The sequence below is a fragment of the Schistocerca piceifrons genome, chromosome 1 (genome assembly GCF_021461385.2).
Source record: "Schistocerca piceifrons isolate TAMUIC-IGC-003096 chromosome 1, iqSchPice1.1, whole genome shotgun sequence".
Classification (NCBI taxonomy): Eukaryota; Metazoa; Arthropoda; class Insecta; order Orthoptera; family Acrididae; genus Schistocerca; species Schistocerca piceifrons.
Window position 1 is genome coordinate 965,384,449 of NC_060138.1, and position 14,935 is coordinate 965,399,383.

General features: G+C 39.6%; 1 protein-coding gene across 3 annotated transcripts in view; it reads left to right on the forward strand.

The window, feature by feature from the left end:
• Positions 1-14,935, forward strand: part of LOC124742400 (cytosolic purine 5'-nucleotidase) — a 458,666-nt gene that overhangs the window by 378,120 nt on the left and 65,611 nt on the right. For all 3 annotated transcript variants that reach the window (XM_047248892.1, XM_047248829.1, XM_047248933.1), the window contains exons 5-6: positions 1,934-2,080; positions 11,310-11,403. In XM_047248892.1, coding sequence (XP_047104848.1) covers positions 1,934-2,080; positions 11,310-11,403 — 241 coding nt within the window. The remainder of the gene's footprint in view (positions 1-1,933; positions 2,081-11,309; positions 11,404-14,935) is intronic.

Below are 14,935 nucleotides of genomic sequence, written 5' to 3' on the forward strand. Positions count from 1 at the left end.
TACTAGTGGATATTGATGAGTCGAGTTCTGTACTGGATTGCAGTAAAGTGTTCCTTACTGACAGTGACGTAAATGAACTCAAGAGACAGACAAATTTGTATGCATCACAGACAATACAGAAGAAAAGAAGAGGAAATAATCTGAAGCCCCATTCAGTTTTGAGTTCGTGGAAGCCAGTGACTATAAGTGAGATGAGGCGTTTCTTGGGTATTATTTTCCACATGTGTGTTTCGAAAAAGCCCAAAATTGCGGACCATTGGAGCACTAATCCTGTTCTTAGTTGTAACTTTTGTCCCCATGTCATGAGCCGTTTGCGTTTCACTCAGATACTGTCATGCTTGCATCTTGTTGACAATTCAAATCAGAAAAAACCAGGCGAAGATGGATTTCATCCACTTTACAAAGTTTTGCCATATTATAATAATTTGAAGGAGCGATGTATCCAGGCATATCGTCCCTCAGAAAAAGTGACAATTGATGAAGGAATTTGCCCATTTCGAGGTCGTGTGAGTTTCCGTGTTTACATGCAAAATAAGCCTCATAAGTATGGACTGAAAGTATATGCTGTTGCTGAAGCCAGTAGTGGCTATGTTGTAAATTTTGAAGTTTATGCTGGTAAGCATATTGTTGACAATTCTTCGTCTGCGGTTATTTTGCGATTGTTGTCTGACAGCAGCTTGCTGAACAAAGGCCACACTGTGTATTTAGATCGATTTTATTCCAGTCCAGAGCTATTTCAGCAACTGGCAGAGAAAGGCACTGGAGCTGTTGGTACTGTGAACAAATCCAGGAAAGGATTGCCTAAAGATTTAGTATCTGCTACGCTGAAAAAGGGCGAAATGTCTTTTCGGCGTAAAGATAATGTATTGGCAATGAAGTGGAAAGATAAGAGAGATGTGTATACATTGTCTACAAGGCATCAAGCAACATTTGGTACGCATACTAAGAGAAATGGGTCTGTAGTATTGAAACCACTTCAGGTACTTGATTACAACCTCAATAAAATTGGAGTGGATATTGGAGACCAACGCCTGCAGTACAATCCGTTCCAGCACAGAACTGTGAAATGGTGGCGAAAATTATATTTCCATTTGCTGCTTATGGGAGTATCAAATGCATTTTGGCTGTACAATGCAGTGCACAGGAAGAAAATTACAATAACAGACTTTATAACAGTGCTTGCAGTTCAGCTTGTTGAAGACGACACACTTGAATTCATTCCAAGAAATGAAGGAACTGTAGGTCGGCTAACAAAGAGACATTTTTTGCAGCACATACCTGCAACTACTAAGAAGTATGCTGCTCGTGTGTGTCACGTGTGCAGTTCCAGGAGCAAGAAACAGAGTGGCAAGGCTTCTCGCAAAGAGACACGATACGAATGTGAACAGTGTGGCGTTGCACTCTGCCTGGAACCTTGCTTTAAAATTTTCCACACTAAAAAACAATATGATTCTGTGTGAAATTTATATGTAATACTGTATACTATCAGAAACATGTAATGTAGTGCCACAATTTTGGTTAAAAATAAATCACAATTGTATTCCCTTATTCGTATGACTTTTTCTAAATTCTTAAAACATCTAAGTGATTTCTATAACTGTACCTTAAAGCTGTGCATTGTAAAGTAGTTTCTTTCACTCAGAATTAAAGTAGAAATGTGCAGCTTCAAGATGGTACCAAATTTGCCACAATCCAAACAGTAGATTTGATGCAGTAATTTTTTTAATATTGGTAAAATTGCCCGGTTTCTAGGGACGGGTGCATAAAATAGGCCTGGTACAGAGAGTGCTAAATCAGAAATGTATATCAATTTTGGTAACTTGCAGTATTTTGCCTATTTTTTGAGCATCTATAAAGGTCATGTTTTAATGTTTACAACATTGTGTTTATCGTATATGTCATGTAAGAAAATAATAATATTTTGCACTTTTAGTTCCCAGGTGTATGAACTCTATCCAAATAAATTCCTTCAACTGGATGAATCTCGTGTGTATGTACTCAACACATTGTTTAATCTTCCTGAAACGTATTTGCTGGCATGCCTAATTGATTTTTTCACAAATTCACCACAGTACACAAGGTAAGATTAATAAAATAAGCATCTCAGAACTTCTGCAATATTATTTACTTTTTTTCTGGGTTTAATGGTACTAACAGTGGGATAAAAACAAGAGATTTGTTTCCAGATTGTCCCTTTTTTTATAGATTATTTCATTAGATCATTCAATTTCCTACAGGATTGTTGAAATAAAATTAAAGATCTATGGATAAATTTATAGACAAATGTTGTTCCAGCTACTTGTGTGCTATAGTAATACATAATGATTAAACATTATTGGATGTTTTCATAATAACACTATGTATAAATAAATGATCTTGTCACCACTGTGAAGAGGAAAGTTTGAAGGTTTTGTGTCAATACTCATGCATATAACATAGCAGATGATCTTGCAGTGAACCTCTTCATGCTAGTAGTTGCAAATACGTCTAATGTAGCATTCCCTATGGCTTTGGTAATGAACCTTCAGAATTTTTGAAACATCACAGAAAATGGAGAAACATAAACTTAGTCCTTGAGAAATAGTGCTCACTGAGATCTGGCAATAGGGCTTCTGTGAGCAGAAAGTGTTGTTTGTGGCTAATGTATGGCCACTTTATCAACTTAACAACACTCCTGAATATTTGTAAGGCAGTATAGTGGAACTCTGTCTTTTCAGAAAAAGAAACCCTGTTACTTTCTCTCTGCTATGAGCTACTTACATTAATCATTAGAAAAGCACGTCCAGGTCCACGTGATATATCACAATTCTATTGGAAAAGAAAAGTGGGCCAATTACATACTATTTATTAACAGCCATTGCATAATATAGCTTGTTGTGCTGACCACTTTTGCATATCCACACAGTCTTTTATTCCTTTGCATATGTTTGCCTTGTTTTCTGAAAAAGTCCTGTGTTTTGTGTTTTAAGTGCCTTTATTCTTATAATACTACTACTACTACTACTACTACTACTACTACGTGATCAGACCCAGTGGACTGCACGCATCTACAAGTTTCCTCCTCCACTGCATTCTGTCCATTGCTGCTATCCGCCATTCGCCCACATCTATTGACACTTGGTTTAAATCTTCATGGAGTCCATCCGTCCAGTGCTTCTTGGGTCTCCCTGCTGGTCTCTTTCCTGTAGGTGTGAAATCCAGGAGCTTCCGAGGCCATCTGTGATCCTCCATCTGGGCCACATGGCCGGCCCACTGCATTCGTTTGGCTTTGACAGTTCCTGCTATGTTGGGCTGCTGGTATAGTTCCTCAAGCTCTTGGTTGTATCTGATCCTCCATTCCCGTGGATCTGCATCCAGAACCGGACCGAAGATCTTCCGAAGTACTTTTCTCTCAAAAACAAGGAGCTTATGGAAGTCATATGCTGTTATAATTTAACTGCAGCTTGCCCTATAGTTTATGGGCCCAGCAAACTTGTTAACTTCCAGGTGTAACATTTTATTTTCTTCACATTAATCGTTTCCAACATGCATTCTGGTACATCGAGCGTTTTCCTTGGAAAGCAGAAAGGTAAAACATGGATCAAATGGAGCTTTTCACGATCCAAAAATTTGATGGAGGTAATCTTCGTTTATGGAAGTATCAAACAGAAATTATCTTTGAGGTGAGAATTTTCTAGACATTGTTAGTTAGCGTAAGTAAAGAATGCCAGTTGAAGTTACAGGTGCACAGAACTTATGGGATGAGTTTAATGTGAAGGCAGCACTTTTTATTTCATCTGGTATTGATTCAACCAGCTGCAAACTGTCATGTCGTGACAGTAAATGTGGAATTGGCTTAAAATAATTCATGAGCACCAATCTGTAGTCTGCAGTAATTAGTTATAAGATGTCACTCTGGATGCTATTGCACAACATGTCATAAAGTTGAAGCACTAGCACAGTCTCTTGCAGATGTTGGTGAACCAGTGGCAGATACAGAGAAGACTGCCAAAGTTTTAGGTAAACTTCTGGAAAAATATGGTGCATTTGTTACAGCTTAGGACTCAAGTGAAAAAAGCAGCCAGACTTTCAATAATTTAACACCAGGGTTACTGAAAGAAGAGCAGCACTTGTCTCAGACTGAAGAAACCACAACTACGTATGGTAATCACAAAAGTGATAAAGGTCAGGGACATTGTTTGCAAAGCAATGTAAGTGAAAGTTCTCCAAATAAGAAGAATTTTGAGTGCTATTATTGTAAGAATGGTCATTATAAGGTTGCACCTAAGAAAGGACAGATGAAATTGTCAAGAGAAAGTCAAGAATCTGAACTTTAAGCCCTGAGTGCAGAAATCGGGAACATTTTGGTTATTAATTATAATAATGTTTGGCTTGCTGATAGTGCTGCATCAAACCACATGATGTCACATAATGAATAGTTTTAATGCTAGGGAAGTTCATAGTTTCTGTTCAGATAGTAGACAATTCAGTTGCCTATGTGAAGGTACTTGATCAATCAAGTTAAATGAACTAGTAAGTTGTGTGTACACTGGAGGATGCATCGTACGTACCTGGTTTGGGAAAAAAAAGAATATATATATATATATATATATATATATATATATATATATATATATATATATATATATATATATATATATATAAAAAAAAACAAAGAAGAGGTGACTTACTGAACGAAAGCGCTGGCAGGTCGATAGACACACAAACAAACACAAACATACACACAAAATTCAAGCTTTCGCAACAAACTGTTGCCTCATCAGGAAAGAGGGAAGGAGAGGGAAAGACGGAAGGAAGTGGGTTTTAAGGGTGAGGGTAAGGAGTCATTCCAATCCCGGGAGCGGAAAGACTTACCTTAGGGGGAAAAAAGGACAGGTATACACTCGCACACACACACATATCCATCCACACATGCAGACACAAGCTGACATATTTAAAGACAAAGAGTTTGGGTAGAGATGTCAGTCGAGGCAGAAGTGTAGAGGCAAAGAAATTGTTGAAAGACAGGTGAGGTATGAGTGGCGGCAACTTGAAATTAGCGGAGATTGAGGCCTGGAGGATAACGAGAAGAGAGGATATACTGAAGGGCAAGTTCCCATCTGCGCAGTTCGGATAGGTTGGTGTTGGTGGGAAGTATCCAGATAACCCGGACGGTGTAACACTGTACCAAGATGTGCTGGCTGTGCACCAAGGCATGTGTAGCTACAGGGTGATCCTCATTACCAACAAACACTGTGTCCATTCATGCAAATGGACAGTTTGTTGCTGGTCATTCCCACATAGAATGCATCACAGTGTAGGCAGGTCAGTTGGTAAATCACGTGGGTGCTTTCACACGTGGCTCTGCCTTTGATCGTGTACACCTTCCGGGTTACAGGACTGGAGTAGGTGGTGGTGGGAGGGTGCATGGGACAGGTTTTGCATCGGGGGCGGTTACAAGGATAGGAGCCAGAGGGTAGGGAAGGTGGTTTGGGGATTTCGTAGGGATGAACTAACAGGTTACGAAGGTTAGGCGGACAGCGGAAAGACACTCTTGGCGGAGTGGGGAGGATTTCATGAAGGATGGATCTCATTTCAGGGCAGGATTTGAGGAAGTCGTATCCCTGCTGGAGAGCCACATTCAGAGTCTGGTCCAGTCCCGGAAAGTATCCTGTCACAAGTGGGGCACTTTTTTGGTTCTTCTGTGGGGGATTCTGGGTTTGAGGGATGAGGAAGTGGCTCTGGTTATTTGCTTCTGTACCAGGTCGGGAGGGTAGTTACGGGATGCGAAAGCTGTTGTCAGGTTGTTGGTGTAATGCTTCAGGGATTCCGGACTGGAGCAGATTCGTTTGCCACGAAGACCTAGGCTGTAGGGAAGGGACCATTTGATGTGGAATGGGTGGCAGCTGTCATAATGGAGGTACTGTTGCTTGTTGGTGGGTTTGATGTGGACGGACGTGTGAAGTTGGCCATTGGACAGGTGGAGGTCAACGTCAAGGAAAGTGGCATGGGATTTGGAGTAGGACCAGGTGAATCTGATGGAACCAAAGGAGTTGAGGTTGGAGAGGAAATTCTGGAGTTCTTCTTCACTGTGAGTCCAGATCATGAAGATGTCATCAATAAATCTGTACCAAACTTTGGGTTGGCAGACTTGGGTAACCAAGAAGGCTTCCTCTAAGCGACCCATGAATAGGTTGGCGTACGAGGGGGCCATCCTGGTACCCATGGCTGTTCCCTTTAATTGTTGGTATGTCTGGCCTTCAAAAGTGAAGAAGTTGTGGGTCAGGATGAAGCTGGCTAAGGTAATGAGGAAAGAGGTTTTAGGTAGGGTGGCAGGTGATCGGCGTGAAAGGAAATGCTCCATCGCAGCGAGGCCCTGGACGTGCGGAATATTTGTGTATAAGGATGTGGCATCAATGGTTACAAGGATGGTTTCCGGTGGTAACAGATTGGGTAAGGATTCCAGGCGTTCAAGGAAGTGGTTGGTGTCTTTGATGAAGGATGGGAGACTGCATGTAATGGGTTGAAGGTGTTGATCTACGTAGGCAGAGATACGTTCTGTGGGGGCTTGGTAACCAGCTACAATGGGGCGGCCGGGATGATTGGGTTTGTGGATTTTAGGAAGAAGGTAGAAGGTATGGGTGCGGGATGTTGGTGGGGTCAGGAGGTTGATGGAGTCAGGTGAAAGGTTTTGCAGGGGGCCTAAGGTTCTGAGGATTCCTTGAAGCTCCGCCTGGACATCGGGAATGGGGTTACCTTGGCAAACTTTGTATGTGGTGTTGTCTGAAAGCTGACGCAGTCCCTCAGCCACATACTCCTGACGATCAAGTACCACGGTCGTGGAACCCTTGTCCGCCGGAAGAATGACAATGGATCGGTCAGCCTTCAGATCACGGATAGCCTGGGCTTCAGCAGTGGTGATGTTGGGTGTAGGATTAAGGTTTTTTAAGAAGGATTGAGATGCAAGGCTGGAAGTCAGAAATTCCTGGAAGGTTTGGAGAGGGTGATTTTGAGGAAGAGGAGGTGGGTCCCGCTGTGACGGAGGACGGAACTGTTCCAGGCAGGGTTCAATTTGGATGGTGTCTTGGGGAGTTGGATCATTAGGAGTAGGATTAGGATCATTTTTCTTCGTGGCAAAGTGATATTTCCAGCAGAGAGTACGAGTGTAGGACAGTAAATCTTTGACAAGGGCTGTTTGGTTGAATCTGGGAGTGGGGCTGAAGGTGAGGCCTTTGGATAGGACAGAGGTTTCGGATTGGGAGAGAGGTTTGGAGGAAAGGTTAACTACTGAATTGGGGTGTTGTGGTTCCAGATTGTGTTGATCAGAATTTTGAGGTTTTGGAGGGAGTGGAGCTGGAAGTGGGAGATTAAGTAGATGGGAGAGACTGGGTTTGTGTGCAATGAGAGGAGGTTGAGGTTTGCTGGAAAGGTTGTGAAGGGTGAGTGAGTTGCCTTTCCGGAGGTGGGAAACCAGGAGATTGGATAGTTTTTTGAGGTGGAGGGTGGCATGCTGTTCTAATTTACGGTTGGCCTTTAGGAGGATGCTCTGAACAGCCGGTGTGGATGTGGGAGAGGAAAGATTAAGGACTTTTATTAAGGATAGGAGTTGACGGGTGTGTTCATTGGCTGAGTTGATGTGTAGGTGAAGGATTAGGTGGGTGAGGGCAATGGATTGTTCGGTTTGGAACTGGTATAGGGACTGATGGAAGGAAGGGTTGCAGCCAGAGATGGGAACTTTAAGTGTGAGGCCTTTGGGGGTAATGCCAAATGTCAGGCAAGCCTGAGAAAATAGAATATGGGAGCGTAATCTGGCTAGGGCGAAGGTATGTTTGCGGAGGGAATGTAAATAAAACTTAATGGGGTTGTTGTGGGGGTGTTGTGAGGGTGACATGGTATTAGAAGGTGGCAAGTGTAACATGAGGTGAAATGAAAATGAAAATAAAAACTACCCTCCCGACCTGGTACAGAAGCAAATAACCAGAGCCACTTCCTCATCCCTCAAACCCAGAATCCCCCACAGAAGAACCACAAAAGTGCCCCACTTGTGACAGGATACTTTCCGGGACTGGACCAGACTCTGAATGTGGCTCTCCAGCAGGGATACGACTTCCTCAAATCCTGCCCTGAAATGAGATCCATCCTTCATGAAATCCTCCCCACTCTGCCAAGAGTGTCTTTCCGCCGTCCGCCTAACCTTCGTAACCTGTTAGTTCATCCCTATGAAATCCCCAAACCACCTTCCCTACCGTCTGGCTCCTATCCTTGTAACCACCCCCGATGCAAAACCTGTCCCATGCACCCTCCCACCACCACCTACTCCAGTCCTGTAACCCGGAAGGTGTACACGATCAAAGGCAGAGCCACGTGTGAAAGCATCCACGTGATTTACCAACTGACCTGCCTACACTGTGATGCATTCTATGTGGGAATGACCAGCAACAAACTGTCCATTCGCATGAATGGACACAGGCAGACAGTGTTTGTTGGTAATGAGGATCACCCTGTGGCTAAACATGCCTTGGTGCACAGCCAGCACATCTTGGCACAGTGTTTCACCGTCCGGGTTATCTGGATACTTCCCACCAACACCAACCTATCCGAACTCCAGAGATGGGAACTTGCCCTTCAGTATATCCTCTCTTCTCGTTATCCTCCAGGCCTCAATCTCCGCTAATTTCAAGTTGCCGCCACTCATACCTCACCTGTCTTTCAACAACTTCTTTGCCTCTACACTTCTGCCTTGACTGACATCTCTACCCAAACTCTTTGTCTTTAAATATGTCTGCTTGTGTCTGTATGTGTGGATGGATATGTGTGTGTGTGCGAGTGTATACCTGTCCTTTTTTCCCCCTAAGGTAAGTCTTTCCGCTCCCGGGATTGGAATGACTCCTTACCCTCTCCCTTAAAACCCACTTCCTTTCGTCTTCCCCCCTCCTTCCCTCTTTCCTGATGAGGCAACAGTTTGTTGCGAAAGCTTGAATTTTGTGTGTATGTTTGTGTTTGTTTGTGTGTCTATCGACCTGCCAGCGCTTTCGTTCAGTAAGTCACCTCTTCTTTGTTTTTTTTAATATATATATATATATATATATATATATATATATATATATATATATATATATATATATATATATATATATATATATATAATTTTTTTTTTTCAGTGGGAGGAACAGCTGATAAAAGTTCAGAAGTCACATTTAACAATAATAAGATTGAGATATTTAATGAGAAGCTAGTGGGAAATAGTGTAAAAGCAGAAAATCAATGTTACAGAATGTTATTTTGTACAGAAAATATAAAACAAGCAAATTAAGCATCAATTTCACAATTAGTTCATAACTAAAGAATAAATCTCATTCATCATATGCTGTTATAATTTGATTACACCCTGTTCAACGACAGCACAAAGCACATATACTTCTGCACTGACACATGTGTTCTCAGGGACAGAGCTTGATCTTTCAGGTCCCCATGTTTGGACATTGATACATAAGTGAAATTTCACTTCCATTCTCTGTGTGATTCATTGCAATAAATTCTCACTGTATTCAGTAATGGAAATAAAATTTCTCATAAAATATTTACATGAAGTTCATTTGGCAGCAGTTTGTGTACCATATGCAGTTTATTCAGAGCCTGCTGAAATTCCTTATATAGAATATTCCTCACTGCTGATGTTGATAACTACAACTTTTGAGTGGCTCTCTGTGTTATCTGTGTTAGTTTCAATGGTCTCCACAGTAAGCTTTCATGCCTTTTGCTGACCATATCTTTGCTTGCAATAGACTTCCTCACAGGTCCTTTCCTTTGGATGACAAATGCATCCTCTGTTGTTAAATTGTTCATACTAACTATTGTATAACATTGTGGGGGTACCATGGTGTCCAAATTGCTATCTAAATTGCTGTTGTACGAAAATGCTCTTTCCTTGCATTCAAGTATGCATGAAAAAGTCTATAGATTTAACACAAACACATTTTCCAACATCAGTAACATAAAAGTTTCCAGCTTGATGCTGTATGTAGAGATATGTGAGATGAGGATAGCCATATTAATAATACTTTTCAGATAAAAGCTTATGGCAATGCAGATAACTGCAATATAATTACTAGTTGGTTGAAAGTTAGAAGACAATGCCAGTATTACAATTTTTGTCTATTTGCATTATATGTGATCGAAGGACATGATTGCATGAGGCAGCACTGTGCTTTGATTGTAGGAGCAGGCACAGGCACACTGCCAAATCTCGTACGTGATGAGTGGTTTAAAGTGGTTTACAGAATTTTAATGTCAGCAGACGCAGGTGAAAGATTTGTGGATGTGAATAAAGGACTTATGGATTGTTCTTATTCTCACAGGCCTCTCACTATAAACTTTCTTCGTTGAGGTGATGATAAAATCCTGTATTTATATTGTATTTATGAAAATTTGCTAGCATGGAAGTCTATCTATATCCATAGAGAAAGGAAAGGCCCCTTTTAGTTTCTTGTAACTTGTTTGAAATAGTTTTCATATGTTCTACAAGAGAAAAAACAGAAACAACACAAAAAAACTACTCTTGACACAGAAGAAACCCATGCTGATCTATGTCCCTTTTTGTCATGTCAAGCATTACTTCAACAAATATGAAAATGATAGATTGTTACTTACTGTAAAGATAACACATTGAGTTACAGACAAGCACAATGAAAACTCTGTTACACACTGAGTTTTTGGTCAAAGCCTTCTTCTGAAAAGAAAGGAAAACATACCCACATTCGTACAAGCAGGCACACCTCACGCACACTACTGTTATCTCGAGAACCTCAAACTTGTCTCTGCTAGGTAAAGCAGCTGGAGATAGTGGTTGTGTGTGTGAGGTGTGCTTACTTGTGTGAAAGTGTGTGTATTTTCCTGTCTTTTCTGAAGAAGGCTTTGGCCAAATCTTCAGTGCGTAACAGTGTCATGCTTGCCTGTAGCTAAGTGTTTCACCTTTACGGTGAATAGCAATCTATGATCTTCATAATTGTTGATATTCCAACCTGCAATTTCCATTGTTTGGTGCGTTATTTCATACAGGTATAGCCTTTTTCTTTGTTTTGTTATTCTACAGTGATAAACATATTGATATATGCAGTACACAAAGTAGTATTTGTGTGGCTTAAAATGTGATCAAATAATACAAGTCTTGTCTCTTCAGAAATATTATTCAAGAGCAAAGTGTATATTGACAACATTTAATATTTCTTTTGTATTTTTTTTAAAGAAATGCCTAATGTAAAATGCTATTTCTTAAAAAAATAGTGCATTTCAGTTTGTATAATACAAATTATTGTTCATTCCTCATACAGTGAGACAACTGGTGTGAAGGCGGGTGATCTGTTCATGTCCTACAAATCAATGTTCCAAGATATTCGTAATGCAGTTGATTGGGTGCATTTACAGGTAGTGTATCATTTCAGATACAATATTATTTCATGTAAACCACACTTTCTGATTTGTATAATTCACATTCTAAGGAGTGCACATGTTATCAAAGTACATTGCCACTGAACAGTACAGTAGGTCACTGTCCTTCGTGTGTGTGACAATGGTAGCCATGTAAGGCACATGAAAGGTGCAGCACTGTAAATAATGGCCCCACAGGCCATGAAGTGCAGGGAGGCCCCTATGCCAAGAGGCACCTCATATTATGGGGGAGGGCCCAAATGATTTTAGTGATTAATTTAAGAATGTATTCTTACATTCAATGTATCCATGGAAGCTCATGAAGCAGAAGTGAACAGAAGTGTGCCAGCAAGTGTTTCATACTCTTTCTTTTTCAATGTTAACTGGAATGCTACAGCATGTGCCAGCCAGTACTGCTTGACACCCACAGATACCACCAGTGCTATTTTTCTACACAAACAGTGGTCAGGGTACATCAGCTAGTGCTGTGGAATGTGCTGCCTTCTTCATTTTTGTGTCCTTCTATTTGTGTTGATAAAAATAGGCTCTCCTACTAATAATCCCTTAAGCTTTTTTGTATGTTTGTGTAGATGCAGTGCTGGAGTGCAAGGAAACTGCTAATAGAAATTGATTTGCACATTATAACTTTCTGGTCTCGACAGTTTTGTCACAAATACGCATAAAGATGATTTTGAATTGGGACTCCTTAATGTCGACCATCTGACAGATCACATAGGTATATGGGTAAAACTAACAATTAATGAAACAATGGGGGATTGTGAACCAACCTGGTATGTCAGGTTATTAAATGATGAAAGCATAAATAGCTTCAGGGATAAGCTGAAGGCACTAAACTGGAATAATGTAATATATGCTTCCAACAATGTTGAGGAGGCTTGTAGCAGGTTTGTTAGTACTCTATCTGAAATTTTCAATACCTCCTGTCCAATGGTTACCAAACGAAACAAAACTATGGCAAGAAAGCATGGTCGAACTACTCCACATAGGTAGTTCACACCATACTTACAGAAGCTAAGATTAATGGTTTTGATATGCTATGATAAGGTAAAAAATGGTAGTGCTGACAATGCAACATATGTTAGCCTCAAGAGACTCTATAGATCACAAATCAGATTAGCAAAATGTAGAGCAAATGATAACTTCATCAAAAACTCCAATAATAAGTGTAAGGCTGCGTGGAGGGTCATTAAAGCAGAATTAGGTACAGGTAGTCATAGTGTAAAAGTTACAACTGATGTTAATGTCACCCCAGATGAATTTAAACTCTTTTTTTATCAATGCAGCAAACCCCAATCCATCATCTCCTCATAAGAAGAGTTCAAAATCAAATTCACAATCTACTTATATAAACCAGTTTTTACAAAACTTTGCTGATACCGTGCCAACCTGTAATTGGGGACATGTGGAAATAAGTGATGTAATTAAATCAGTGGCAAAGCTAAATGACTCCAGATCAGAAGATATTTATGGCCTCTCAAATTTTTTGATTAAAAAAATAATTGACTTGATATCATTCCCTCTCCGCACATTCATAAACTGGATATTCGACAGTGGTATTTTTCCAGAATGTCTAAAGAAGACAGTAGTAATTCCATTGCACAAAAGGGTGATAAATCCTGCACTAATAATTATTGTCCAATTTCTCTGATACCTATTTTTTCAAAAATAATCAAATATTGTATACAAAAGCAAATTAACATGCATTTGTCAAAAAACAATATACTGACTAAGTCTCAATATGGTTTTAGGGCCCAGTTATCAACAATTAACGCTGTTGAAAATGTTGTTTCTATTGTGCAATCTTCTTTTGAATCCAAATTATCTGCTGAAGCCACACTAATGGACTTAAGCAAAGCATTTGATTCTGTAAACCACACAATACTGCTGGAAAAACAATGGTGTTATGGCATTAGGGATCTGGAACTCTCCCTCATTAAATCATATCTCAGTAACAGAAAGCAAACTGTAAGCTACAACGGTCAAAAGTCACAGTTACTGAATGTCACTAGAGGTGTTCCCCAAGGATCAGTGCTTGGGCCATTTATAATATTTATAAATGACCTGCCCAGCAATATGCCATGCAAATCTGTGTTTTACGCAGATGATACAACTTTCATCAATTCGGGGAAGGACATAAATAAACTGAAGGAGCAAAGTAAAGATGTCCTTAGTTCCATATTTAACTGTTAAACATGTGGAGAAATCCTTATGTATGAAATGTATTCTTTTATTATGCACATTCTTTAAAATGCACACTTTAGTTATGTGGGATATCTTTATGTATCAAATGTATTCCTTTATTATGTATGTTCTTTTAAAATGTATACTTTAGCTTTGTGTGGTACCTCACAATAGTTATATGTAAATTGTACATTACTCATGACGACATCGATTGCATGTAAATGCTTAAAGATGGATAAATAAATAAATAAATAAATTACAAATATGGACATCAGTTATAGATATGATGCAGTTTATTTCTTCTTCATTCTTGCATTAATGTAAAATTTATTGATATTTTTTGTTATATGGGCTGCTCTTAAATGTTTGCTTTAAAAAAAAAAACCAGTGTCTAACGGTAGGTCATATTTAAGTGATGCTCAAAAGAGAAAATTAAAAGCATGCTGAGACAAAGTTAAAAAGGCCATGAAGATAGACAAAATCATCCAGCAGTCACCTACATGCCCAGAACAGATATGCACTAAAATTAGTAATGAAAGTGAAATCAGAAAAAAAATCTGGTGATTTAAAACTTGAAAGTGGAAGTCAATATACTTGCAAAATCAAAACAGGAGAAGGTTCTGACGATTTGCAGGTTCATAGAGGACACTATACCAGCTGTGAAAATGAATGGGGTGTAAATTCTGGTGATGCACAATTTGAAAACAGACCATCAGCCATAGGAGCTGATTCACCACCAACAGATTGTTCTTCTCAACTTCAAGATAATCAGAAAAAATTGCCTTGTAGTACTGATCTAGGATTATTCCAGGGCAAACTGAATGAATGGAGTAAACTAAAAACTATAAATAGCATGCCATGCAAGCCTCTGTATCATACCCTTAGACACACTAAGACCAAAAGATAATTTACCTGTGACTATTATTATAATTATACTAAAACACATCAAAAAATTGAACGATTTTGGTGCTGCTACACCCCTAAATTAACTGCAGTAACTTATATTGCGTAGAAAACTACATGGCATGATGCACAAATTACTGATTGGCGAAGTCCAAACAAGAAAATAAATGAGTGTGAAACTTGCACTACATATTTAAATATGTGTATTACTTACAGCTTTTGGAAATGTAGTGAAACCATTAATACACTTTTTGACATTAGGTTTATGTCGAACTGCTTTCAGTAGCTTTCATGAATTGAAAAAGGGGAACAGATTCACCATTTCTTAAGTATAATGGACCTACTCCCCAGATACGATCCTTTCCAAGGGCACATCTTTCAAATAAAAACTCTAAAACAAAATATTTGAGCCCACGAATTCAAA